At 39.9% G+C, this 27,854-nt stretch overlaps 1 protein-coding gene, 1 long non-coding RNA gene and 1 pseudogene across 8 annotated transcripts in view; 1 reads left to right on the top strand and 2 right to left on the bottom strand.

Moving 5' to 3' along the window:
• EIF4ENIF1 (eukaryotic translation initiation factor 4E nuclear import factor 1) overlaps positions 1–27,854 on the top strand; it is a 40,424-nt gene that overhangs the window by 6,402 nt on the left and 6,168 nt on the right. For 3 of the 6 annotated variants that reach the window (XM_081122869.1, XM_081122867.1, XM_081122868.1), the window contains exons 3-14: positions 4,255–4,328; positions 4,918–5,045; positions 7,718–8,004; positions 8,274–8,475; positions 10,731–10,906; positions 19,287–19,422; positions 19,629–19,808; positions 20,746–20,978; positions 23,579–23,650; positions 24,102–24,285; positions 25,206–25,285; positions 25,610–25,752. In XM_081122869.1, coding sequence (XP_080978995.1) covers positions 4,255–4,328; positions 4,918–5,045; positions 7,718–8,004; positions 8,274–8,475; positions 10,731–10,906; positions 19,287–19,422; positions 19,629–19,808; positions 20,746–20,978; positions 23,579–23,650; positions 24,102–24,285; positions 25,206–25,285; positions 25,610–25,752 — 1,895 coding nt within the window. Of the gene's footprint in view, positions 1–4,254; positions 4,329–4,917; positions 5,046–7,717; positions 8,005–8,273; positions 8,476–10,730; positions 10,907–19,286; positions 19,423–19,628; positions 19,809–20,745; positions 20,979–23,578; positions 23,651–24,101; positions 24,286–25,205; positions 25,286–25,606; positions 25,753–27,854 lie in introns of all 6 variants that reach the window. The other 3 variants (XM_081122865.1, XM_081122870.1, XM_081122866.1) reach the window with 1 other exon arrangement.
• On the bottom strand, positions 1,272–27,789 carry LOC308549828. Its single transcript, XR_013997793.1, has 4 exons — positions 27,675–27,789; positions 17,766–17,851; positions 3,638–3,698; positions 1,272–1,362 (listed from the first exon to the last, which is right to left on the bottom strand). It is a non-coding gene; the product is annotated as an uncharacterized lncRNA (long non-coding RNA).
• On the bottom strand, positions 2,382–3,140 carry LOC308549827 (U2 small nuclear ribonucleoprotein B'' pseudogene; annotated as a pseudogene). Its single transcript has one exon. The product of its transcript is annotated as a U2 small nuclear ribonucleoprotein B'' pseudogene (transcript).

Genomic DNA, 27,854 nt, shown 5'->3' on the forward strand with positions numbered 1-27,854 from the left:
GGGAAGCCTGCCCATCCTCACCTGAGAAAATTAGGGTTCTCAGTGGCCCCACTAGACAAGGACAAATAACACTGGGTGACAGGTGCTGGGAGGGGTTGTGCACCTTCTCTTGTCCTCTCAGTAGAGGCAATGGAGAGGAGAGGATCGGGACCGTTGAGCCCTGCTGCCTGGTATAGAATCCCTCTCTCTGCCACTTAACCTGTGTGGCCTTCTGCTCTGTATTTAGCTTCTCTGAATCTCATTCTTCTCCTGTAAAGTGCAGGTGGAATAGTACCTACCTCCTAGGATTTTTATGGGGGATAAATGAGAAAATGCATGCCCAGTGCTTAGAAAAGAGTCTGGCACACAGTAAGTGCTGAAAACTGCTTATGGCCTAAAAGGGTAAAGGGGGGTACTAAAAGATAAGTCCTTGAGATACCAATTTCAGATCAAGATGCTTATTTTTTAAATGTCACAGTGACCATCTCCATTTTAATATGAAACCAGAAAGTCCTATTGAAGATGTAATGCCACCACCCTAAAAATAATTTTCTTAAGTTTCCATCTAATAGATACCCAACTGCTTACTTAACATTTTACATTGCTTTGGTTTGTTTTTATTGCATAGGCCAGATCAACAGAAAAAAATAGACTTTCCTTTTTTTTTTTTTTTTTCCCCTTCCCTTCTTAGCTTCAAATAACTTCTTTCAGTAGAAGGAAGTCTGCATTAAATCAGCCACCATTAGATGCTTGGGTGAATCCAGGGACTAAATCCTGACTTACCTATAAGAACTGTTCTGTAGGATTCCCCTTGAGCAACAAACCTCATGAGTAAGGGATGCTGGAATGTATCCCGTGTATCCCCTATGTTATTAGTTCACCATTGCCCTGAGTATTATCTATGGATGCCATTACCCCATTGTGATCTATTTTTAAAAGCTTTCTAACCCTTCCAGAAAAGTCATGTAACTTGGTAGAATGAAATATATCAGGTCAGTCAGCAGTCATCTGAGAGCCTGATGGGCCAAGCCCAATGTTGGTGGGTGTGTGGAGGGTAGGGACTTGGGGAGGAGGTCAAAGGCCCAACCCAAATGCTGCTCCAGGGACATTTGCCTTGTTTAGGAAGAGCCAGGCATGCACACAGGTGAGGTACTGGGGTTATTTCTAGTGTTTTGACCATTAACAAGGAAAGAAGACTTTGGGTTTTTTTGTTTGTTTTTACAAAATATCTATATTATCAAAAATTTGAGCTTTCTACCCTTGTGAATTGAATTCAAATCACAAAGGTAAATAATATTTCCCCTTTTATTGTCTATAAGTGACTTGTGTGAAATTCTTCTATGTCAGTGTCATCAAAATGCATAGCTGCTTCTCATGGGATTCCTGCAGAAAGAAACGATAAGGATTTTAGCCACAGTTGTTTTGGGCTCTGCCCATATTCGTTTGCTTTCTCCCTTCATACTGATCACTGAAAGTAGGTGTCTACAGAGGTTATTCCCAGATACGTAAATTGTTTTGGGAGGCTTGACGTTTTCTTTTGAGGAAGGCTATTAAAACTAAGAAAATGTGTTTATACTTTCTTGGGTGTGTGACTTGTGGGCAGTTAGCAGCTTGTTCTTGCCTGATTAGGTTTTGGTAACCTGTGAAGAAAGTAAGATCTCAGATGTTAGCTCTTCTCTTGTCCAGATGATAATGTTAGTGAATTTGTTCATGTTCAGTAAATTCCTGTGGGTTCTTAGGACTCTCCAAAAGGATAATCTTATATTCCCTCCTGAAATACTCTTAGGGAGGGAGCACGCCCAGTTCATAGTGGGCACTTTCCAAGTATTTTTCCTTGAGCTAAAGTTGAAGGTTTCCTTTGAAAATATCCCAAAGCTGTTCCTTTCCAGGAATAATTGCTGTTAAGGGCTCTTGATAAGATGGCAAGTTCAAAAACACTTCTCTTGAGAGACTGGGGAGCCTTGGGGCCAAAAAAAAGAGTCAGCTGCCTATGCTAGACACTAAGCCTGGCACACAGGAAATGTACAGTGGACGGTTATGAAAAAAGCAAACCTTGTATTGACTCCTCCCCACTTAAGTGGGGGATCCTCTCAGGCTGGGATACCATCTTATGCAACTTAAGACTTTGCTAACAGATTCAGCTCTCCAAGCCCCATGAAGAGGATCTCTCTCATTTTTTCCTAAATGCCCAGGTGGACCTTGGGTCACATTTTGAGAAACATAATCAGTTTAAAGTACCACTTTTTAACCTCTTTGGGATCTATTGGAGATTTTTTTTTTTAATGTAAAAATACAAGTAAAAGTTTATTGTACAAAATTAAGGCCTTCACATTTCATAGTTCACTAGTAGGTAATTTTTAGAAACCTACACAAAAATTTTACTTTCACTTCTTCCCATCCCCAACTATTAAAATGGCCTGACCAATTGTTATGAAAACAAACACGATAAATAACACCAAGTCCTTTAAAGACAACTATCCCAAATGTTATTTCTTGGCATAGGTGATCTTCATGGCATGGGATGGTGTGATCTTAAATCCTTGTAAAGCGTCTCTGGCAGCTCCAGCCTGTCCATCATTTTCAAATTCGACAAATGCGATATCATGCCTCCCAGGTACCAAACGTACTTCCTTGAAACCAGGGAACTGATTAAACAGCATGGATAACATCATCTCTTTAGTCTCTTCTGGTAAATTATTAAGGAATAAAATATAGTTTGGAGAGTAATCGGGGACCTGAGGATTTGGCGCTGCATTTCCTTGGGTGTTAGCTGAATTTGGTATTCCCAGACCAGGCTTCTTATTAGCAGTCAGTGCTATCTGCTCCACAGTTTTGACTTTCTTCTTTTCTTTTTTCTTTTCTTTGTCAGCAAAGGTGCCATGCATTTTAGATATTATATCAGAATCTGTTTTTGCATACTGGATTCACATTGGTTTACCATAAAATGGAAATCCCTGTAACTGTCTCAAGGCATTTGTGGATGAGCCCAGTTCTTTAAATATAACAAAAGCTTGGCCCCTCATCTTCATGGTCTTTAAAGCTATGATATGTACCACATGGCCAAACTGAGAAAACAGGGCATATAGGGATCTCTTCAATTCTTTTTTAATTTTGTCATTCATATTGTTGATATAAATTGTATGATTTGGTCTGATATCCATCTTTGTGTTAAACGTTCAAACTGCCTGAGGCCGGCACGCCGTCCCATAAGCACTGGTATTGGAGATCTTTTGAAGGTGTAAACACTACTGCAGAAATGCATAATTTTGTATATGGTTTCCTTGAGGCCATGAAACCCTGTTCTCAAGAACCATAAGTATAGTTTTACCTAGATGTTAAAGTTATTCCTAGCAGCTTTTACAATCCAAGAATTGTTTTGTTTCCCCAGTTCTCAGCCTGTTATTGAAGAAAGTGGTTCTTCATCCTTCATAGACAGGTGTGTTTCAGCCATCCACTTAGCAGTGTGCCCTGTCACTAATGGTACTGCTGGCGTAGCTAATGCCGGTGTGCAACTGGCTCACTGCTCTATGTTGTGCTCCTACAGGCATGTCAAGTTTGTACAGTCAGTCACTTGAGTATTTACTCACACTTAGTATATAAAGTCAACAAAGAAAACTGGAATAATATGAAGAGGGGAAGTTAAAACATTTTTACCAACCTGAGTGACTCTTGTATCTGAGGATAGTTGGCATTTAGCAGTCTATGTTCGAACAATAGGTCTGTGAGAAAAGAAATTAAACAAAACATTACACTCTGGTAACCGGACCTCTCAGTTTTATTTTCTTAAAAATACTTTTTATTGAGATATAATTCAGAAATACAAAATTTACCGCTTTTAAGGTTCAGTGGTTTTTAGTAAATTCACAAAGTTGTGCAGCCTTCACTACTATCTAATTCCAGACCTCAGAAAGTGAAATGAGGGGTAAGGGGAGACTACTGTATATGATTTGTAAATACTTTTTTCCTAATTTGGGGGTTGTCTTTGTGATTCCATGCCTTGATGAACCTTCAGTGTTGTGGAATATATTATTGGACACTGATTTATGAGAGAATGTGTCTTAGCAAGAAAGTGATCACTATTAAGTTATTTGCCAGTTTTGCTTGAGCTTCTTGTAAGAACCTTGAACTGACTCCAGTCCTTCTGGGAATAAGTCAGGTATAAATAAGTAGGAACTATTTGAAATGCTTAAGGTAAACACTCAATTACTGAAAACAAAATTAAGTCGAAAGTGTATGAAATATTATTCAAAATCATCATTTGATTTCTCTTTGTAGGAGGAGCTCTTGGATATCAAAGAACGCCCTCATTCCAAACAAAGGCCTTCATGCCTCTCTGAAAAATATGACAGGTATTGCAGGGATGGTGGAGGGATTGCTTCTTCTAGTCAACCTCTTGTTATATTAAACTTGGTAAATTAAGAATTGTATTGTTTTGGAGCTTTTTGGTAGAATTATGAGTGGGGAGATATAAGGGTTTTTGACATTGGGCTTCAGTACAATATATTACAGATAAGCTATAAACATGACTAGCATTTCACTGCATTGTCTTCATCAGTTTCATTATTAATTTGCTTTGAACCATTAATTCAAAGATTTGAGCTGCAAGGGACTTTTAAGGACAACTAAACCATTTCCCTTTTAACTAACGGGTGATGAAACTAAAACTAGAAAATGACTTGGTCAAACTCACATGGTTAGAAAGCAGAATTAAGACTTGAACATCAGGGTATTTTCTCTCTACCAGTGGCTTCTGCACTGTGCTTTGAGGGTCCTTCTTCAAGGGTCTGCCCCAGGTACGCTGATCAGAACTCTGAGCCTTTTCATCTGTGCCCCGCCCCCACCTCTGTCAAACGAGTCATTCAGATTAGCCCTTTTGCATAGACTACATATGTAGTTCATGGGTGTAAGTGCTAACTGTTGGTACCCTTTGACTTGTAGTGATGGCGTCTGGGACCCTGAGAAGTGGCATGCCTCTCTTTACCCAGCTTCAGGGAGGAGCTCACCAGTGGAAAGTGTGAAGAAAGAGTTGGATACAGACCGGCCTTCCCTGGTGCGCAGGATAGTAGGTGAGGAAACACTCATAAGTGGGGCCAGTAATTTTGGAGACAATGCTCTTTGCTGCCGGCTTTATTCTTAGCTGTGAGAGTTTTATGCAGTAAGGGAAAGTGTCATTCATTATCAGGAAACTGGTTTACCAATTGTACTTTTCCTGATTAGCAGAGTAAAATCATAGCTTTCCTATGTAGCAGTGGCAAGTAGACATACTGGGCTATGTCCTTTCGAATGAAAAGTACTCATGTCTTTCATTGACGTGGATAACTGAATTACATGTGGTAGGGAACATATAGCTGTGCTGGAAATCTGGTCATGCTTAGTCTCATATCTGAGACTAGTCCTCAAGTATAAATCAGTTCTGGCAGTTCTTAATTCATAATGGATTATGGTCTGAATACAGGGTTTAGATATGGTTTGAGACTGGAGTAAAGTTTGATCTTCTATACCTTTACCCCTTTAAATTAGAAAAGATACTGAAGAGTGAAATGGAGACCTGGCAGTATAAAAACTAGTCAAGGAACTTGTTGCAAGAGGAACTCCTCTTGAGATGAGAAGACTAGACATAAAACAAATTTGGAACTGAGCAAAGAATATAGGGGTGACTCTAGTTTGAACTGTAAGACCCTTCTACACAAAATTTATCAGTATACTTAGTGCAGTAATGTCCCTCAAACAAAGAATTTATTCTAACAATCATTAACGATGTGCCACAAACTTTATTAAAATGATGAAAACTTAGAAGCAACCTAAGTGTCCAACAGTAGAAGGGGGTTGAGTATGTGTGAATATTGCATTATTTAGCTGTTAAAAACATGTTGGAGATGTATTTACTAAGTTATATGAAGCCACCCATATTACATCTTGCGTTGGAAAAAAAATGACACTGCATGAAAGTTTTGGAAATGTACATACCGAAATGTTTTAGGAACTGATTCTGGTGAGAAGATTAAAAGAGGTTTTTCTCACTTGGACTTATCTTCAGTTTTCTGGTTTTTCTAGGAAGAGAGAGTGTGTGTGTGTGTGTGTGTGTGTGTTGACATGTTTATTTTTCTTACACCTTTATTGAGATATAATTGACATACAATAGACTGCACATAAAGCATACCATTTGATGTTTTAACCTGTGTATACATCTGTAAAACCATTACCACAATCGAAGTAATAAGCATTTCTATCACCCCCAAAAGTTTCTTAGTACTTCTATGAGTTTCTTCCTTACAACACTGATTTGCTTTCTGTAACTATAGTTTACATTTCCTAGAATTTAATTTACAGCATGCACTATTTGGGTCGTTTCTTTCACTCAAAACAGTTATTTTAAGATGCATTCATGTTGTTAGGTATATAAATAATTCCTTCCTCTTTATTGCCTAGTAGTATTTCATTGAATGAATTTGCCACTGTTCACTTGTTGATGGACATACGGGTTGTTTCCAGTTTTTTACTATTAACCAAAACTATGAGCATTCATGTACAAGTCTCTATGGAAACATATGCTTTCTTGTCTCTGGGGTAAATAGCTTAAAGCAGAATGGCTGGGTCCTATAGTAGATGTGTTTAACAAAACTGCCAAGCTGTTTTTAGAAGTGGTTATACCATTTTACAGTGCTGTATGAGAATTCCACTTACTCCACATCCTTGTCAGCACTTGGAATGGTCTTTTTTATTTATTTATTTATTTTTCAAATTATTAGAGAAAGTTTATTTAGAAAGTTATATAGGTAGTAGAAATGAGCCAACTGAGCTGCATAGGCCCAGGAAACAAGTTACAAAGGCAGAAGAAGGGCCTTTGGAGCATGGGAGAAAGAAAGGCAAAGGCAACGTGCCTGGGGAGAGAAGCTGGGCAATGGAAAGGCCTCGCGTGTTCCCAGGAGGGAGAGCATGGGGCATTCTGAGTGTAGCCATTTTAACAGATGTGTAGTAGTATCACATTATGGTTAATTTGCACTTCCCTAATGGCTAATGATGTTGAATATCTTTTCATATTTGTCACCCATATATCATCTTTGGTGAAGTGTCTCCTCAGACCATTTGTCCATGTTTTAATTGGATTGTTTTTTGAGTTTTTTAGAATTTTTATGTGTACTAGATACGGGTCTTTTATCAGATATATGATTTGAAATATTTTCTTCCAGTCTGTGGCTTGTTTTTGCATTCTTTGACTAGTATGCTATGTTCTCAAATAACATCATTTGTTCAGTGTTGTTTCATTTAAACACTGAGGAAATGCCATAAGAGTTTAACTCTTGCTTATATCAGTTAGCCTCTGATAAAATTGGTTTTGTGGTACATTGTTTCACTTAAATGACCTTAAGAGAGGAATTACCACCCTAGCCGGTTTGGCTCAGTGGTTTGAGTGTCAGCCTGCAGATTGAAGGGTCTTGGGATCGATCCCCAGCCCTTATCGGGGAGTGTGCAGGAGGCAACCAATCAATGTGTCTCTCTCACATCGATGTTTCTCTCTGTCTCTCCCTCTCCCTTCCACTCTCTAAAAAATCAATGTAAAAAATATCCTCGGGTGAGGATTAAATAAAAAGAAGTATGTAATGTGCATGTTACTCTGTAGCTATTTAGTGGTGACACTTTTCCAGTAACCCCACCACCACCAGTTATGAACATACCATTTAGAGAGGAAGAATGCCCTTGCTGGTGTGCTTAACTTTTTATTCTGGCATCTTTCCAGATCCACGAGAGCGCCTGAAAGAAGATGACTTGGATGTTGTTCTCAGCCCACAGAGACGAAGCTTTGGAGGGGGCTGTCACGTGACAGCTGCTGTTAGCTCCCGGCGCTCAGGAAGTCCATTGGAGAAAGACCATGATGGGCTTCGCCTGATTGGAGGGCGAAGAATTGGCAGTGGGAGGATAATCTCTGCCAGGAACTTTGAGAAGGACCACCGTCTTAGCGATAAGGATCTGCGGGACTTGAGAGACAGAGATCGAGAGAGGGACTACAAGGACAAGCGTTTCAGGGTTTGTCTTCTAGGTTATTTGGTACTTCGTGTACTTAGGGGCTCAGTAGTCATTTCATTCGTACCGGATTGCTTTGAGATCCTGGATGAATGCAGCCTATTCTTTAGCCAGATAGGGAGGAGTATAGAGAGCTGGATGGGGGCAGAGGGACTTCAAGTCTAGTATCTTCATTGCACTATTGAGCATTACTTAATTCATCAAGGCCTTGATTGAGGTAAAAATACCTTAACTGGAATCTTATTTTTTATCTGCATTATGTACTTTTCCAGAGGGAGTTTGGGGATAGTAAGCGTGTGTTTGGTGAGCGTAGAAGAAACGATTCCTACACAGAAGAAGAACCAGAATGGTTCTCAGCTGGACCCACAAGTCAGTCTGAAACCATTGAGCTGACTGGCTTTGATGATAAGATACTAGAAGAAGATCACAAGGGGAGAAAAAGAACAAGGCGACGGACAGCCTCTGTGAAGGAAGGTAAGCAAAAGCTTTGGGAGGGAAGCTCACTGTTCTGAAATGAGATGTGATTATAATAGGCTTAATTATACACTTAGGAATGGGCACCATTTATTAGGAAGTAGCAAGTTCCTAAAGTTGCAGTCTGATTTTGAAACTGCTTCCTATACTATCTCCTCAACTTGCTCTGCCTGCAATGCTAAACAGAAAGGTCTCACATTACCCTGTTAAGAGCACTGTGTACACAAAAGGATTCCCCAGAGATAAGAAACCTGTGGTAGATATAATAAGGGGTCTCATTTATTGAGCACACTTTATGTACTAGACAGAGGGGTAAGCATTTTGTCTATATAATCCTACTTCTAACAATCCTGTGAGGTAGGTGCTTTTATGCTCATCTTATAGAAGGGACTTAAGTGACTCGTCTGGACACAAGGGAATAAGTAGTGAAGTTGGGAGTTGAACGAGATGTTCTATGCGCCAGAGTCCACCTTTTCCACTGTGGGGTTGGACCTTCCTAGGTCTGTGACTTGGCTTTTCCCAAACTATTTCCTCAGCTATGAGATAAAGTTAGATGTTTCCCTTGTTAAATTAAGGATGGCAAAGCTAATGTGTGAGATGCGCCTGGTACAGAGTGGGGGGCCCCATTAGTCGTTTTTAGGGCAGTAACATGGCTCTGAGGTGGCTAGCCCTGGGCTGCTGGTAGTGGGAAGAAGCAGTGAAGAGCCAGGTGGGCAGGCCTGGGTTTTGAGTTCTGGAGCTACTGCTTAGAAAAAGGATACTCTGATAAAACTCTTAACAGGGGGCCCGTTTCTTTGTAAGATGAAGACAGTGCCTACTTTATAACTTTAAGGGTTACTTTTAGCATTGAAGATCAAATGTACACATCAGAGCTCAGCCTATTGGAGACACTTATTTAGTAAATTCTAGTTCCTTCTACCTTACTGTTGTAGTTGGGGGGGAAACATTTGGGCAGGTATTGGCAACAAAAGGGGAAAGTTATTTGAATGCCTGAGTATTTAATTGGTGCCACCTTAAAATTAGGAGGCTAAAACATATTTAAGCAGAAATAAGCTAATGGGATTTATTTAAGAGAAAGAAAGGGGAGAAATCACTCCCCCCCCCCCAATCTTTAAAATACGTAGAAATTATCATTATGCTGTTGAACTTTCTTCCCTAAGGTGATGCAGGAAACTGATGGGTAACTTGGGAGACTTGCTATTAAATTGCCTTTGAGATACGCCTTTTTCTTATTTTCCATTAAACTAAAGCAGCTCCAGCAAATGTAGTCTTTTTCTCCTAATGTTAAAGATCAGGCTACTGGTGAGAAAAGCACATTTTTCCTCACTGAGATGAAATCTGAATTTTAACCATTCTTGTATCACCAAGTGGAGTAGCTAGAAGGAACGATATATATCAGTAGTGTCACTTCCTCACCTTACACATGCAAAAAGAGACAGGCCTGGAAAGAGGGGACAACCCAAAACCCCATCACGGGTTTTGTGGCAGAGCCTCAAGTAGAATCCAGTGGTCCTGGCTCACTCACCCCATCAGTTAATTGCAAAAGGCCCAGGCTATCCTAGTACCTACTGTATTTAAGATAAACTGGCACCCTGTAGTTTCATCTTGGCTGCAAGAATGAAAGGAGGGGAAGGGATGATGCGTGCCTTTTAGTCCATTTTTTAGACTGTATTCCAGATTTCCACTGACCTTATCATGTAGCAGTTCTCTGCAGGTATATACTAGTGCTGGGTATATGCAGTTAACAAGACATGTTTCTTGTCTGCATGATTTTAAAACATATGTATTGAGCACCTACTTTATACAGGGCCCACTGCTAAGTGATGTATATATGGTGGTGAGTGAAACAATTTGAACATGTATTACACTTATAAGCAGGAAAAAAAATTATGTAGAAGGGGGAAATTATTAAAATCATCCATCTATAGAAATTTTTATTATTTTGTTGTTAATCCTCACCCATGGATTTTTTTTCCATTGAGTTTTAGAGAGGGAGGGAAGGAAGGAGGGAAACATTGATGTGAGAGAGACACCAGCTGGTTGCCTCCCGCACCTGCCCAACAGGGGCAAGGATTGAACCTGTGACCCTTTGGTGCGTGGGCTGATGCTAAAACCACTGAGCAACACTGGCCAGGGCGAGAAGTCTAGTTTTAAAGTCATCTATGGCTCTTCTGCATGTGTGGTAATAGCTGAGGCCACAGAATAAGTTTGTAGCAGTTCGCTTGATCAGACTTTTGTCCTGGTTTTGCTTTCAGGTATAGTTGAGTGCAATGGAGGAGTGGCCGAAGAGGATGAGGTGGAGGTCATCCTTGCACAGGAGCCTGCTGCTGATCAGGAAGTGCCAAGGGATGCCGTCCTGCCTGAGCAGTCCCCAGGAGAATTTGACTTTAATGAGTTCTTTAACCTTGATAAGGTGCCATGCTTGGCTTCGGTGAGTGTAGCAGCACACTTATAAAATGGATGGAGCAACTATATGGTTAAATTTGACCTGAGCCTTTAACATACGTCTTTTTGAAGTATTGCTAGATGCCTTGGGGGTTTTAGGGTTTCTTTTTTTTTTTAATCCTCACCCAAGGATATGTTTATTGATTTGAGAGAGAGAGAGAGAGAGAGAGAGAGAAAGAGAGAGAGAGGCATCTATCGGTTGCCTCCCATATGCACTTCTACTGGAGGATCAAACCTGCAACCTAGGTGTGTGCCATGAGCGGGAATCGAAACCTGTAACCTCTTGGTGAATGGGATAATGCTCCAACCAACTGACCCACCTGGTCAGGGCTTGGCTTTTATTCTTAATATTTAATAAACTCTTACTTGAATTTTTTAATTCAAATAACTCCTTTGAATTTTTGTTGGCTTTGTTTTGAGAGCCTTAGTGGAAATGCCTGAGAATTCTATACTAGTTAACTCTTTTTCCAGGTTGGTAGCATTGGACTAAGAATTCTTTGGATGTTTAAGAATATTGACTGCCTTTATTATTTATTAATCATTTTTTATTTTTCAATTAGTCAAAATATATTAGTTTCAGGTGTACACCCCAGTGATTAGACATAAAACTTAAGTCATCACCCCCATCTGACACCATACATAGTTATTAGAATATTATTAACTATATTCCCTATGCTGTATTTTATATCCCCATTACTATACTATACTAATTTGTACTTCTAAATCCAGTCACCTTTTTCACCCATCCCTCCAACCCCCTTCCCATCTGGCAAACCATCAAAATGTTCTCTGTATCTGTGAGTCTATTTCTGTTCTGCTTGTTCATTTATTTTGATTTTTATTCAATTGTTGATACGTATTTATTGCCATTTTATTTCATATTTTTTGTCTTCTTAAAGGATATCTTTTAACATTTTGTGTAATACTGATGTGTAATACTGTTTGGTGGTGATGAACTTTAGCTTTTCCTTGTCTGGGAAGCTCTTTATCTGACCTTCAATTCTAAGTGATAGCTTTGCTGGGTAATCTTGGCTGTAGGTCCTTGCTTTTCATCACTTTGAATATTCTTGCCACTCTCCTGGCCTGCAAAGTTTCTGTTGAGAAATCAGCTGACAGTCTTATAGGAGCTCCTTTGTGGGTAATTAACTGATTTTCTCTTGCTGCTTTGAAGATTCTTTGTCTTTAATCTTTGGCATTTTAAGTATGATGTGTCTTGATATGGGCCCCTTTGGATTCATCTTGTTTGGGACTCTGTACTTCCTGGACTTGTATGTCTATTTCTTTCACCAGGTAAGGGAAGTTTTCTCTCATTTTTTTAAAAATAGGTTTTCAATTTCTTGCTTTGTCTCTTCTCCTTCTGGCATTCCCACAATGCAAATGTTGGTACACTTGAAGTTGTCCCTGAGGCTCCTTACACTGTCTTCTAATTTTTGGATTCTTTTTAATTTCTGCTGTTCTGATTGGGTGTTTTTCACTTCCTCATATTCCAAACCACTGATTTGATTCTCGGAGACCTCTGCTGTTGATTCCCTGTAAATTACTCTTCACTTTAGTTAATGAAGCCTTCATTTCTGACTGGTTCTTTTTTATGGTTCTTATGTCTTTTTTCATGCTGTTGAAGTTCTCACTAAGTTTCTTGAGCATCCTTATAATCATTGTTTTGAACTCTGTATCTGGTAGTTTGCTTGCTTTCACTTTATTTAGTTCTTTTTCTGGAGACTTATTTCTCCTGTTCTTTCATTTGCAGCATGTTTCTTTGTCTCCACATTTTGGCTGCTTCCCTGTGTTTGTTTTTGTGTATTAGGTAAAGCTGCTATGACTCCTGGAATTGGTAGAGTGGCCTTGTGTAGTAGGTGTCCTGTAGGGCCCAGTGGCACAGCCTCCCCAGTCACCTGAGCTGGGTGCTCCGAGTGTACCCCTGTGTGGGCTGAGTGCACTGTCCTGTTTTAGTTGAGCCTTGATTGCTCTTTGCAACACTGGGAGGGAATGACCCCCAGGCAAATTTTCTGAGGACCAGCTGCAACTACAGCGGAAGAGCTTCTGTGCAGGAGACAACCCTACGGAGCAGGACTTGCTTTAATGGGGCTTTGGTGCTCACCAAGTCCACCACTTAAATGTGTCGCTCATGGAGGTGGTAGAGTTGTAATCCAGCGTGGTTTGAAGCTGTCTACCAGGTGCACTGGTTCTGGGGCCTCCCAGGAGGTGCAGAGTCAGCCACTGCCTGTACCCTGCCTGGAGCCACCTGGCATGAGCTACAGAGTGATCTGCAGATGGCTACTACTTGTGTTGGGCTTAGAGTTGCCTGGGAGAGGTCAAGCTGTGAACCAAGGCAGGTTGCTGCTAGTGTAGACCTAGGGCCACTTAGTGAGAGGTATTGGGCACACTGGGGCCAGCTGCTGCTTGTTTTGAAGCATGAGGCAAGAGAGGCCAGTTGTATAGAAAAGCCACTGGAAATGGCTTGGATGAGCCCAAAAGTTGGGTGGGGTGGGGCCCTAAGAAATCACCAGGGCAGAGCTAATAGCTTTAGCAGGGTTGGTGGAGACTGAGACATGGTGCCCATCTGCAAGCTTTGTGGGGGAAAGGCTCAGCAAAGGAACAATGGCCTCTGCCAGCACTTTTGCCTGGCAGAATGCTGCCCCCAGCTCTTGCCCTGATGCCAGACAATTTAGTTCCTCCCCATATGTCTGATTCCTTTCAAGCTCCTGTTCCAGAGCTGGAGCTCAGAGGGCGTGAGTCCAAGTAAGTCCATGCATGGGCCCTTTAAGAGGAACTGCCTAGGACTCCAGCAGCCTCGCCTCACCTCGTCTCCCATCTCCCTCAGCTTCAGTTCCCACTAGTTTGGTTTTTGGTTTCTTCGTTGTTGTTGTTTTAATATGTCTTTATTGATTTCAGAGAAAGGAAGGGAGAGGGAGAGAGAGAGATAGAAACATCAATGATGAGAGAGTCATTGATCGGCTACAGCCCACAACCCGGGCACGTGCCCTGACCGGGTATCGAACCCTGATCGCCTGGATCCTAGGTTAATGTTCAACCGCTGAGCCACACCCGGCCAGGCTCTTCGTTATTTTTTTAATCCTCGCCCAAGGGTATTTTTTCCATTCATTTTTAGAGAAAGTAGAAGGGAGGGGTGGGGGAGAGAGACAGAAACATCGATGTGAGAGAGAGACATTGGTTGCCTCCTGTATGCTCCCCGACCATGCTGGAGATTGAACCTGCAGCTAAGGTATGTGCCCTTGACACGGAATCAAACCCACAACCCTTTGGTGCACAGGCCAACGCTCTAACCACTAAGCCACAATGGCCAGGGCAACCCCCACTGGTTTTTACAACCTGAAGTTACGGGGACTTCTCTTCCCTGCATTGGAACCTGGGCTGAAGGGTCTGGTGTGGGGCTGGGCCCCATAGCTCCTTGAGGGGTGGACCTCCACAGCTAAGATATCCCTCCCGATTAAAAATGCCACACATGGGTATGGGACCAGCCCATTCTGCCCTTCTGCTCCTCCACCAGTCTTGATGGGGCTTTTCCTTTAATTCCCCAGTTGTAAGACTTCCATTCAGCTAGATTTCAGGTGGTTGTGAATGATGGTGGTTCTAAAGATTAGTTGTATTTTTTTATGTAGTTGTGGGAGGATCTGAGTACAGTGTTTACCTATGCTGCCATCTTGACTGGAAGCCCCTACAGTAAATCCTCTCTGCTTTTATTTTTAAGTATTTCAGGGTTTGTTACATAGACTTACTGTAGAGGTGGATTTTTATAACTGGTAAGATTGTTATCATGCTGATTTGCATTCCTTGGGTAAGGCTGGCTGTTTAGGTGGTACCTTTGTGATGTGATGGTTCTGAAAAGCTTTAGTGAAAAGGAACTTGGGATACTGTCAGTGCTGCTGTTAAACAGTTGAGGTCTAGTCTTTCTCGACCTTTAAAGTAGAAACGGTAAGACATTCCCAGTCTTCATTTGCTACTTGCCCTTGCTCCTATTCCCTTCAGCCATTTAGGGATTGGTGTAGCCTCATCAAATTTTTGGAGAAAACATAAAACTGTAGCCTACATACACAGAAACGAGTTTTTCTGTGGTTGCTGAAAGAGCCGACAACTCTGTTGAAGTAGAATTTAAAAATCATTTGACCAAAAGCATCTGTACATTCCAGATGTCCCATTTATAACACCAAATACAGCAAGTAAGTTTGAACAGTCTTTTAGAATTCATGGAATTTAACTTCAATAACTCTACTGCTCCTTGTTTGATTAGTGCATGAGCAGACAAAACTCGGCACAACAGAGCAGACAGCATTGACTTTGGTCATTTGCCTGCCCCACCCCACCCCCAACCTCTAAAAGATGGCCATCCAGAATAGGTGAGCAGACACTACATAGCGTATTAGGTATAGGGTTACAGATGAGTTAGTTCTAGGGTAGTACTTAAATTCTCTGGTTTTATTTCCAGCCCATTGAGGGCAAATACTTCAGCACAAATGTCACCGCAATGACAAACTGCTATAAAAGTCTCTAAGCACTTATTCTCACTCTGACCTTATCTCTATGTGGACCAGCATAGTCCAAGACCACACTTCTCTACAGCACAGTCATTCATCGGCTACCTCCTACACGGCCCCTACTGGGGATTGAGCCCGAAACCCTGACTGGAACTGGGAATCGAACCATGACCTCCTGGTTCATACATTGACACTCATCCACTGAGCCACATCAGCCAGGCTGTAGCAGCAATTTTATAAGTTTCCTAGCCAGATACCTTACTAGGTAGCCAATAGTCCTTTGGCTCATTGTAGGAGAAGGGTTGCATCCAGATGTGAGCCTAATTTACTTGATGTAAAATTGAGTGGTCCTGTCAAAATCTTAGCTTTCAAGGGGACAGTAAATTTTTTATTTTAATGATAACTGTTTAGTGACTTTTTTTTTTTCATTCTCTAAGAAGACATGAAAATCTTGCTGTAAAAAGTTTTCATAGTAAGAGGTCAGGATTTAAAGGCCTGTACTTGGCTCCAAATGTTAGCATCTACAAAACTTACTGCCCGGCCAGGCGTGGCTCAGTGGTTGAGCATTTACCTAGGATCCAGGCAATCGGGGTTGAATTCCCGGTCAGGGCACATGCCCGGGTTGTGGGCTTGATCCCCATTTGGGGGCATGCGGGAGACAGCTGATCAATGACTCTCTCTCATCATTGATGTTTCTCTCTCTCTCTCTCATAAAGATATATTTTTTAAAAAATAAAAATAAACTTATCTTTGTGCTGAGGCAGAGGGAGAATTCAAAACTAAACGTTAATGATATGTAACTAATACACATAGTGCTGACTGTTTCAGGCTTTACATACAAGTTATTTAATCCTCACAAAACCATTATAAATTAGCTTACTACTGTTTCCATTTTATAGATGTAGAAACAAGCACAAGGTTGTTTAGATATCTTGCCCAAAGTCACACAGTAAGTGTGTACAAACTGAATTCTAATTTATGCAGTTTCAGTTAATTGTCTCTGCTCTTAATTCCCCACAATTATACTGCCTCTAAAGCATAAGAGAGGAATAGGAACTCAGCACCATCTTATCCTTTGGCCCTCACCCACAACCAAAACTTGGCTAATGCTGAGCAGTAGGTTCTCCATGTTTTTCATGGAGGTACTGTTCATTAAGGCATGTATACTATAAAAGACTCATTTTAAACAAAACTGAGGTCAGTAAAAACTGATGCTCTGATTATGCTATATAACCAGCTGAACTCTGATACATTGCTCAGAAAATGACCAGTCAATTGGGAAAAATAAGAAAGACTAAGTAGGAATTGAATATCATTTAATAAATGTTGTATAAAGTGCTTGAAGTACTACTTAGTAAGCTCCACAAATGTTGAGTATTAGTAGGTATAAGCAGAATTATAACCTATATTTGTGGGCTATATTTACTGGCATTATAATATATTAGAAGCTGATAGCCACAAACTGAACATTTGGATCACTTGTGCAAATAATTTCATTTAAATAATAAAAATAAGTTATTTTAGGTATGATGCAACTCTTACCACAGTGCCTAACACATATCAGGTGCTTAAATATGTTGAATGAATAAAAAAGGAAATAAAGACAAATTCTAACACTATTTGGAGTGATGAACAGGAACATAACATAGAATACCCTTGGTGGAGTAATTGAAAGTATGCTTACAAGAAAACTTAGAGCTTTAAATGTATTCACTAGAAATCCCCAGAAAATCAGACTACAGTGAAACAAATACAAAAATACAAACAATTGTGTAAAAGTAGAAAGTAATAAAAGAAAAGCATTGATCGATAAAATGTAGTAATTGTCGAAGATCAAAAATATTTCACAAAATCTATCTGATAATCAAAATAATATGAATCTTAGGATATGACTTGTCTAAATGTCTTTGTTTGAGGAACCAGACTGATAGGTTACCTCAAAAGTGCTATAAAAAAACCTAGTCTAGAAAGAACAGCTGAAACATTAGAATGCAGTTCAGTCTTCTCGACCAGCTCATGGCTGACAAGAATGTAGCAGAGGATGTTGTGACAAAGAAATCAGAGTTATGGGTCCAGGTCTCCATGCCCTGTGCCAGGGAGCTGTGGGGGAGGCACTGCTGTTAGAGCATCCCAGCTTGCTCTGTGATAAAAATGACTGACTAGATAAACTCTTAAGGATTCATCTCAGGTTTAAAATGCTTTAGTTTCTTGTAATTGGCATTTCCAGTAAATGTATATAAAAGTAACTTTGTTTCTACTTTTTATGTTTTAGCTATAATAAAATTTAGTTTCTTTAAACAAAACAAAGTTGGTAGATGATCAAAATATGGAAATTACTTTCTCAACACTTACTTTCATATCTTTAGAAAATATCCAGATATTTTATATTCAAGTCGTTTGCTTTTCATGTTCCTTCTGTATATCTTCTGACTTTTTTCCTATATAGTATGATAGAGGAAATAAAAGGATTAAAATGCAAAGCCATTTTTGCTATTCATAAAATGTCAAACTCTTTTCAACATTAAAATATTTTTAATATCTATAGCTTTTAATTACTTTTAAAATAATTTCTATTTATCACTAAGGTACAATTCCAAATTTTTCACAGTGCCACATCACTCATAATACTTCTCTTATACTGTAATTATTGCAAGTGCACTTGTAAGTCAGCATTGTTTAAGGTATGAGTCTACAAGTAGAATGCCACTGAAACTATCTGAATAATACCTCAGGAAATAGAAGTGCCACAAATAATGATCAAATTAGTGTCTTGAATTAAAATCCCTTTTCTTGTGTGAAAGAAGCATTTTGTGGCTTAGATTGGGTATGAGAAAATTCTTCCAGATGAGAATAAAAGAATAAATCTTACCATCTACTGCTGAACTTTGGAAACGGGGGGTTCTAGACTTAAGATAAAAGAGTGACTAACTCTGTCATCCATGTACCAGTTTTGGGGGGAAATGTGTTTTCTGTTTTCTATTGGTATAGAAGTAAAAGTTTATGCCTTATTTTCAAGGATGTGCCTCATTTTTGGATTGACATTTATCTTTTCTAAATATTGATAATACTATACTGCATAAAGGTCCATTTGGATATTTAATTGGATTTATGATAGGGTAGAACTGAAAATTGAAAATTTCATTTTTAAAAAATGTTTAAATCTAGTTTTTAAGAAGGATTGGTAATAGAAATTACTATTATTAAAGTGTTGAAGAAATTATTTCTGATCGTAGTGCATCATTTAGCTGGCCTTATTATTAAGCCAAAAACAACGGAAGTCGGATTTAAAACAAAACAAACACCTGAAAACTCCTCATTAAGTTCAAACAGATATTAGAGATCAGTTAAAAGTTCATCTTTCACATTCTGATACTTTCTAAACTTTGACGTGGAGTTGTGATCTATGAGCTCTACTTATTAGCTTTTGGCTTCTGAAATTATCAGCATTGAGTTTTATGTTCATTACAACCACGAGGATGTTTGAAGCAAGGATTTTCTTTCATCAGCTTCCCATGCCTGATGTTTAGTTGAAGGCCACTCCTCAGGTTGGCAATGGAATGCTTTACTCCTGGTGCTGCTGGTTTTCTGATGAGGCAAAGGACAGGAAAAAAACACTTTCTGAGGCACACAGGTTTGCTTTATATGCTTAGTAAGTAAATGGTTGGTTATGCTCCAGTTTGGGTTACTCAGAAATGACCCAGGAGGGGAAGAAAAATGAAAGATGTTCAAAATCCTAAGTTCTGAAAGTGTTTACCTTCAGGTCAGCTGCTTCAAAGGAAGTATCAAAGTAAGTGACTCTTTCTTAAAATTTGAAACTTCTTGTCCCTTTCACCTAGAAACTATTATCTTAGCTCCTTTTGTCTTTCCTCTTAGATGATAGAAGATGTTTTGGGAGAAGGGTCAGTCTCTGCCAGTCGATTCAGTAGGTGGTTCTCTAACCCAAGCCGATCAGGAAGCAGATCCAGCAGTCTTGGGTCAACACCACATGAAGAACTGGAGAGACTTGCAGGTAAAATGGCTTCAGATTCTGGCCTTGGACATAGACTTGAGCTTTCTCTGACATTGTTCATTGTCTTCATTAGTCAGGGGTCCTTTAAGGTTAAAGGGTCTCTGGATGTTGAAAAAAGGCTTCAATTGTGTCCTTTTACTACTATTGAAGATATGCTTCTGTGCTTTATTGGGATCAATTATGAATATATTTACTTGCAATATTAGGTCTGGAGCAAGCCATCCTCTCTCCTGGACAGAATTCGGGGAATTATTTTGCTCCTATACCATTGGAAGACCATGCTGAAAATAAAGTGGATATTTTAGAAATGCTACAGAAAGCCAAAGTGGATTTAAAACCTCTTCTTTCCAGTCTTTCTGCAAACAAAGAAAAACTTAAAGAGAGCTGTAAGTGTTTACTAGAGTCTGCTTTAAACAGATTTTTTTAAAAAATATATCTTTATTGATTTCAGAGAGAGGAAGGCAGGGAGAGAGAAAAACATCAATGATGAGAGAGTCATTGATCGGCCACTTCCTGCACGCCCCCTACAGGGGATTGAGCCCACAACCTGGGCATGTGCCCTGACTAGGAACTGAACCTCCATCTCCTAGATCATAGGTCAACGCTCAACCACTGAGCCACACCAGCCAGGCAAGAGTCTGCTTTAGTTCTCTGAAAAAGCTTGAATACTCAGTCTTGAGACAGTTAATTCTAACATACTGCTATTTCATCAAAAGTCAAATATATGGTGGGTTTTGTTTAACATTCTTCAAAAAAAACTTTATCAAATACCCCCCTTTAAGAACCTTAGTAGTCAGTGGGTCCCTAATAACCCTTCCACCAGCTCCTCCTTACCTGGAGCCCATTTATAACACTCTAGTGAATGCTGTCTTCCTGAGCATAATTTGGCAGCTCCTCGCATCTTTACTCCAATCTGCCATATTCTTGTTTAGGTTATAAGCCTTCAACATAAAACCTTAGTGGTATAATAACCATAGTGCTGGTGGCAGTCTTGCTGATGATGGACTATCTGGGATTCCTGTCCCTGGTAACAAGTCTCCAGAAGACTATTATAAGAGGTCCTCGTACAGGATGCATAGCAGGATCTTGTCAAGTCTGAAAGCATAGCTTATGGTCCCCTTGTCTTTAGTACCAAAGCATTTTAGGTTTAGCTTATGCCATCTCTTACTAAGTACACAATTATGGCCTAATTTCAACTGAGCAACAATGATTTTAAGCGTATTCAGTCTGTTTTTGGTGTGAGCCTTTTTTATTTTCACCTTAACCATCACGGTATCCACATATTCCTTTGCTTGCTTAACCTGGACTTTCTCAACCCTTCAGCACATTCAGGAGTTGTGCTTTCAGTGGAAGAGGTAGAAGCAGGACTCAAGGGCTTGAAGGTGGACCAGCAGCTGAAGAACTCAACCCCCTTCATGGCAGAGCACTTGGAGGACACCCTGAGTGCTGTGACCAGCAATAGACAGCTCAAAAAAGATGGAGACATGACTGCGTTCAACAAGCTAGTGAACACCATGAAGGCAAGTGGGACTTTGCCTTCTCAGCCCAAAGTCAGCGTAAGTATTTGACACAGACCCCAGCCTTTCCCTCTTTCTATTCCACTGCCCACAATAAATGGATTTTTGAAAATGTTTCTGAGTAAGTTGGAAATTTTTTAGTAGTCATTTGGTCCTTTGATGCTTTTGTGTGTTCTTTAATTATCACTATGCTATTTGTTACTAGAAAAAGCAGGTTTGTGGTTAATCTATATGTGTTGTGCGTGACAGTATAAAGATTGAAAAAGTAAGACATAACTTTAAGTCAGTGCTTTAAAAAAATGGTGAAGGAAAAAAAAATGGTGGAAAATATCTTTTTGGATGAGCTCCAAAGAAAGTTTTGTTTGTTCAGCTACTGTTTAAAATAACTTACTGGGTATTTATAGTAGATCTTTCCTCACCTTCTAATTACACCCAAATACCTGGGATTACCTGCTTTCTTGATTAGGTACTTGGCAGTTATACAAAACCTTTGTAAAGTAGGATGAATTTTTTTTAAGACAATTGTATTCTGTTAATTTACTAATAGAAAAAGTTGTGACTTCAAACTTATAAAACACCTTTAGGCATGAAGTTGGGTTACAAGGTGACTGCGTATCGTAAATGCAGGTGTGTAGTACATATTGATCTTTGTCCTAACACTGATCTTTGTCATAACACATTAGAGGGTGGTTCTCAGCCATGGCCTATGTGTCAGTATTGCTACCCCTTGAAGAAAGTGATAAAGGAAGCAGGGTAAACCTGAAGAATAAAAACATAGACATTCCATGTGCTGTGTTATAGCATATTTACCAAATTGAGTGTTGCCTCTTGTTTTCTCCTTATACCTTCTTGTCTGGGAACTACAAGTTAGCTGTGGCAGCCATAGCTATTTGATTCATTATGCCTTGACCATGGAAAGGGAACTGATTTTTGGTGTTTCTCATATGACCAGCAGTTAGCGATAGAGATTCCAACAGAAATGTCATTGTTCCTGGCCTTACTGCTAGAACTGTCCACCTCTGAAAGGTGGTACCTCAGGTAGGTCTTTATTCCTATGTATCTGACCACACCATGCCAATTTAGGGGAATACTTCTTATAAACTGCTTTAGAGTTATTTCCATACAAAGAATTATTAGATAAAAATTCTTTCAAACAAGGGCCAGATTAAAAGATTGCAAACTATTCTGTACTCCTTTCTTGTTACCTTTGTGTCTTGGTGACTGGATCAAATTTTGTAACTTCTTTCTTTTAGTGTGAGTAAAGAAATGAGAACAGGAAAATTCAATAGTTAATATGATGCTTTTGAACATTTTTCAGATATGGGTACGATTCTAGGGTTTGATAGTAACATAGTTGACTCCGAGTTGTCAGAGGAACTATTTCAGTGTTTGCGTTTCAGTGCTCTGAAATATGTCTGGTTTCAGCCAAAGGATTGGGCCTCAAGCACCTACATAAAGGGATGGATGATATAATTCAAGTTGCTAGGCAAAAAGTAACAGAAACTCAACCTAGAAAAGAAAGTAACAAGAAAAATAATGTAATAAGCACACCAGGCATGATCCCAAAATATTGCTTGATTTGCATGTTGTTGAGTCATGGTCTATATCTAAAAACAAGGTTTTTTTTAATTACTGTGGCTGTGTGTGTGATGTATACTATTTCTGATCTGCCTACATCTGTTTAGGTTCAATCATATTGTTTCATCCCCTAAACATGCTGGTTCAATCTGAACTCCATTTCAAATTGAGTTGTTCTTTGTAGTAAACCATGAAGTATAAAGTTGCCTATTTGTTTTTTGTTAGAAAGAATTAAATTACTCTGAAGGATATCTCTTATTAAAATTATCTGCAGTCAGTCCCAATTCAAAAACCAATAAAACATTTGGATATCTTTGGGCTGTTTGTCATGCCAAGGACACTGCTGTAGACTTTGGCATCTCTACCTAGTGGAAGGGAAACTGTATGAAAGAAAGCACTTAGGCATGAGGATGTACTGAAGTGCAGGAGGTAATGCAAGTTGAATGCAAAACGTAACTGTGACTTCATTAAAAGAGCAAAAAATGGAGGATTTGAATTTCGCCCTGTATGTGAGACCAATTTGAAACAGCTTGCTTATAAATAATAAACTTTAATTTTCCTGAAATATGAAACTGAATTATAATAAATCTAGCCAAATCTGCACGTTGTTTACTAGATTTTTAGTATCGCCTCATATGTAAATCTTGTTAAAGGGTAGCAAAGGTTGCCTCGAAAACAAAAATCTATAAATTATCCAGATTTCCTGCATATGGTTTCTTACTAAATAAGTACTCCCCCGTTTCACCATTTCTTTTTCCCTTCTTTTGGTCCGTGTTAGAAACAGTTAAATGGACTAGGGTTACTACAGGGAGGAAAAGACCTTGTCTGAAGGTCTCTGAATGGACTGTACATATACATGTGAAGATTCTTTCAGGTTCCAGATCTTGGGGACCTATGTGATGAGAGAATGGAACAGGTTGTTTTAAGTTAGTTTTCTGTGACTTTGACATTATTCTGCTGTTAATTGTTGACTCCCTGAAGAGTTTTTAATGCTTTCTTGTGGTCCCTAATTAATCTTTAAGTGTGAAAGGTTAAAATCAGTTTTCATTTGACTTTTTTAGCGAAACCTTGAAAGCCATTTGATGTCCCCTGCTGAGATTCCGGGCCAGCCTGTCCCTAAGAACATCCTGCAGGTACTTCACAATCTTATACCTAAGCCTTGGAGTCCTGAGCAGTAGTCCTCTGGGTTTTTGCAGTGGTCCAACTTTGGGCCTTAGAGAATGATCCATGTTGCCTGGCAGTTGAGGATATGTTGCTGCCTAACATAGTTTTGTGTTGCTGTTAGTCTCAATGTAGGGTGGGGAGGTAGATAAAAAGAAAAAAATGACAAAGCAAGCGCTTGACTTCCAGTTTGCAGGTTTGCAATTTCTATGAAAATTTAAAGTATCCTGTATTTATAGCACTAACTTAAAGCAGTGTTGCTAACTGAATATTCAGAGAAATGTGTTGCATGTACATGTGACAAGTCCTTCAGTGGCGCATGAGGGAGTTTCATCATTGGCTTCCAAAAGTCAATCCCTAATCCATAGCCTCTAAGAGGGAGAACTAGATTTGTTCACAAGGATTTGACTTTTCTGCCTTTAGGAACTTCTGGGTCCACCAGTTCAGAGACCTGCTTCTTCCAACCTTCTGAGTGGCCTTATGGGGAGCTTGGAGCCTACAACATCTTTACTGGGCCAAAGAACACCATCTCCTCCCTTGTCACAGGTGTTTCAAACACGAGCAGCCTCAGCAGACTACCTTCGTCCTCGACTACCATCACCAATCGGTAAATACTCGTGTAGATGTCCGTCCATCCATCCTCCTCATGCCATGCGCATTTCCCCACCCCCACCCCCATGACCAAAGTTATACTTGTCCCCTAGAATTAGCAAAGTCTTTTCATTGGCATCCTTGACGACTTTAAAAAGAAATGTGTGGATTTATTACTTTTTTTTTTACACGGGTGGTGGGAACACAAATGTAGGACATACTTTATTATCCAACTGTCCCTCTAGATAAGTAAGTTCATTTTATAGTTTTGTGTTTTTCTCTTGAGATAGATCTAAATTGGATCCAGCTTAGTCTTATTTTGGGAATTCAATCCAAAAAAGTTAATTTGACCTCCTAGGTTTTTTTATTGATAGAGTATGTCAGACTAGTGGTTCTTTACCAACCTAACGAAGTTGATATATCACATTCAACTGTAAAGTCTGTGGCTAATTCAGAATATGAATGGAAACACTTCCAGAAAGCTATCTTAGTAATGCGTTGGGCAGAATCTCATAGTGTTACTACCACCCTGACTCCTGCCAATCATGTCTTCAGAGGAGGTTTTTTGTAATCTTCCCTCCACAATGAAAAGAGTGTGAACCTCAGCACTGGTTTCTGCTTTGGTATTAGCTGGCTTGGTGGTAATGGGCCAGATCACTGGCTAGTAAAGCTCTTCTCTCACAGATAGAGATCTCAACTCTGAAAGGGACAAAGCTGACAGCTTAGTGGGGAAGATGGGTACAGTAGCAATTCAGGTCATTAAGTGCTGATGTCCACATAGCCTGCTGGGGGGGTGCAGAAGAGGGACATCATCAGCCTGAGAAGACATACTACTAGAAAGAGATGGTATTCAGGAACAGCATGTATTGGTGATAATGCCTCTCTGATGGACATGTGCTATCTTGACACTCACTGATACTGTAACTTTTCCAACAGGTTTCACACCAGGACCACAGCAGCTACTCGGAGATCCATTCCAAGGCATGCGCAAGCCCATGAGCCCTGTCACGGCCCAGGTCCAGCTGAGCTCTTTGTCAAACACAATCTATTGCTTGCTTTTCACCTTGACTGTTGTTTATGGGGTGGAGAATTAGATTGCTGCAATTTTTGGAGGTGGTTTTGAACCGTACTTCAAGCTCAACTATAATTCAAGTGAAGGCTAGAAAATTGGTGAACACTTAAAGTCATATTTCAGTAGTCAAAATCCTGTTTGGTAGATAGTACTATTTAGTCAGGTTAAAGCATCTAACTTCTCTCAGCTGCTGCTGAAAGAGTGAAAAGAGACCTTTGTATAAAGTTCATTGTCCTTATTCTGATCCTCTGCCACTTCTCTTCAGCAGATGAGCCAGCTAGAATTGCAACAGGCAGCAGCTTTGGAGGGGCTGGCCCTGCCACATGACCTTGCAGTGCAGGCAGCAAACTTCTATCAGCCTGGTTTTGGCAAACCACAGGTGGACAGAACCAGAGATGGATTCAGAAACAGGTAAGTTACTAATCCTACCCTTGTAGGGATTTGCAATTTAATTTTCCTCAGGTTAGCATATTAGTTATCCACAGTATAATTCTGTTGTAAACACTGATATGTACAACATATGGTGAGAAATCCATGTCCAGATATTCAGTAAAGGGAATAATGGTTGAATTCTACTGCATGGGAATAGGCTTTTCATCCTGCATAATTTTATTTATATTCTTTTTTTAAAATTTTTTGTTGTTACTAATCCGCACCTGAGGATTTTTTCCCCCATTGCTTTTCAGAGAGTGGGGGGGGGGGCATCGATGTGAGAGAAACACATCCACTGGTTGCCTCCAGCACACGCCCTTGACCGGGAATCAAACCCGAGACCCTTCGGTGCACAGGCTGATGCTCTAACCACAGAGCAACACTGGCCAAGGCAGTTTTATTTATATTCCTTATATATATATCTACATATATATCTTTATTGATTTCAGAGAGAGGAAAGGAGAGAGAGAGAGAGAGAGAAACATCAGTGATGAGAGAGTCATTGATCGGCTGCCTCCTGCATGCCCCCAACTGAAGATCGAGCCCGCAACCCAGGCATGTGCCCTGACCAGGAAGCGAACCCTGATCGCCTGGATCCTAGGTCGACACTCAACCGCTGAGCCACGCCCAGCCGGGCTATTTATATTCTTGATTTAAAGGATGCGTTTTTACAAACGTAGCTAGAATCGCTCCTTACTTGCAATTATGCTTTCAGATGATAGAAAGTAAAACTACCTAGCTTCCTCCCCCACAATTTCCTTGTCGAGTTATCAAACTATCCCTTGTTATAGGTTTGTTGATCAGAGCCATTAACAAATGATAACTTGACTTCACTCTCCTCCTGTTCTTTCTGCTAGTTTCAACAAGTAGTAAAATGAAAGGAATCATAAGTTGGGGGCAGGGGTAGCAATACTGTTCTTTTTTATTGGAAAATAAAACGAAAAACCACATTAAACAAATGTATAAGGCAAACTCCTTTGTTAGCTACCCAGAAGCCCTTTGTGTGCCCTGTCCCATTAATACCCCTTTTATACTCCCAGAAGTGTCTAGCCTTTAAGGGCAGTTTAGTCCTTCCCATACAATACTTGGTAATTAAGAAGTATTTGTGTTTTGATGTGATTCTTAAAATATCCATGTCTCAGTGTCTTGCTTCAGCTGGTTTTATATGCTGACACTTTCAGAAGACACTGAGACCAGTAAGTACCCTGTACCCTTGTATGAATGCATTCTATCTTTAGTAGCCCTCAGCCTAATCAGAGAGCTCAGGACTAGTCTGCTAAGCCCCCTTCACTGGATTTCTCTCTACAATATGATGTAGTTATCTAATATTCATTGACATGATTGACTTTCACACACTTTTGCTATGCAAATAGCTCTTGGCAACAACCCTGTGAGGTAGATGGGATAAATAACTGCATTTTACATAAACAGAAACTTAGGTTTTTAAAGTATAACGTAATTGAAACTAGTAAGTGGACCTGAGTTAAAGTGGAGCCTTCATGTTTTGGATCAGATGTCAACCTCTCAGGTCTTCCCTGAACACCCTATATACAGTTGTGTCCCCTGACAGACATGACTTTCTCCTTGCCTTTATTTATTGTACTTTTACCTTCTAGCACACTATTTTTTGTCTGTGTTCCTGTCCATTGTAACCCCTCTCTACCTTGCAACCACAAGAATGTAATGAGGCCAGAGGTTTTCTTGTCTGGTTTACTGCTGTATCTCCATCACCTAGAACAGTGTCTAGCATATAGTAAGTGTTCCTCAGAAGGAATAAAAATTATAGGTTATGCAGAACCACCTGATATGGGGTGTACATCTTAAGCACTCAGAATACAACTAATCTGCCTCTCCCCTCATTGTGATGTTTAGAGTCTCAGTATGGGAGCAATGGGGCTTACCTGGTATAGATTGGAAAGAGGCCTTGGGTTTAGGATTCCCATTTGCTTATGATTCAGAGAACTTCAGGATCACTGTACTTCGGCTTTGGCTTTTGTGATACAGGGTCTGACATGGCTGAAATGCAGTGAAGCTTTCATTAGCCAATGAGCTCACATAATTCATTCTTCTCTCAGCCTATT

Source organism: Miniopterus schreibersii, assembly GCF_964146895.1.
Source record: "Miniopterus schreibersii genome assembly, chromosome: 20".
Lineage (NCBI taxonomy): Eukaryota > Metazoa > Chordata > Mammalia > Chiroptera > Miniopteridae > Miniopterus > Miniopterus schreibersii.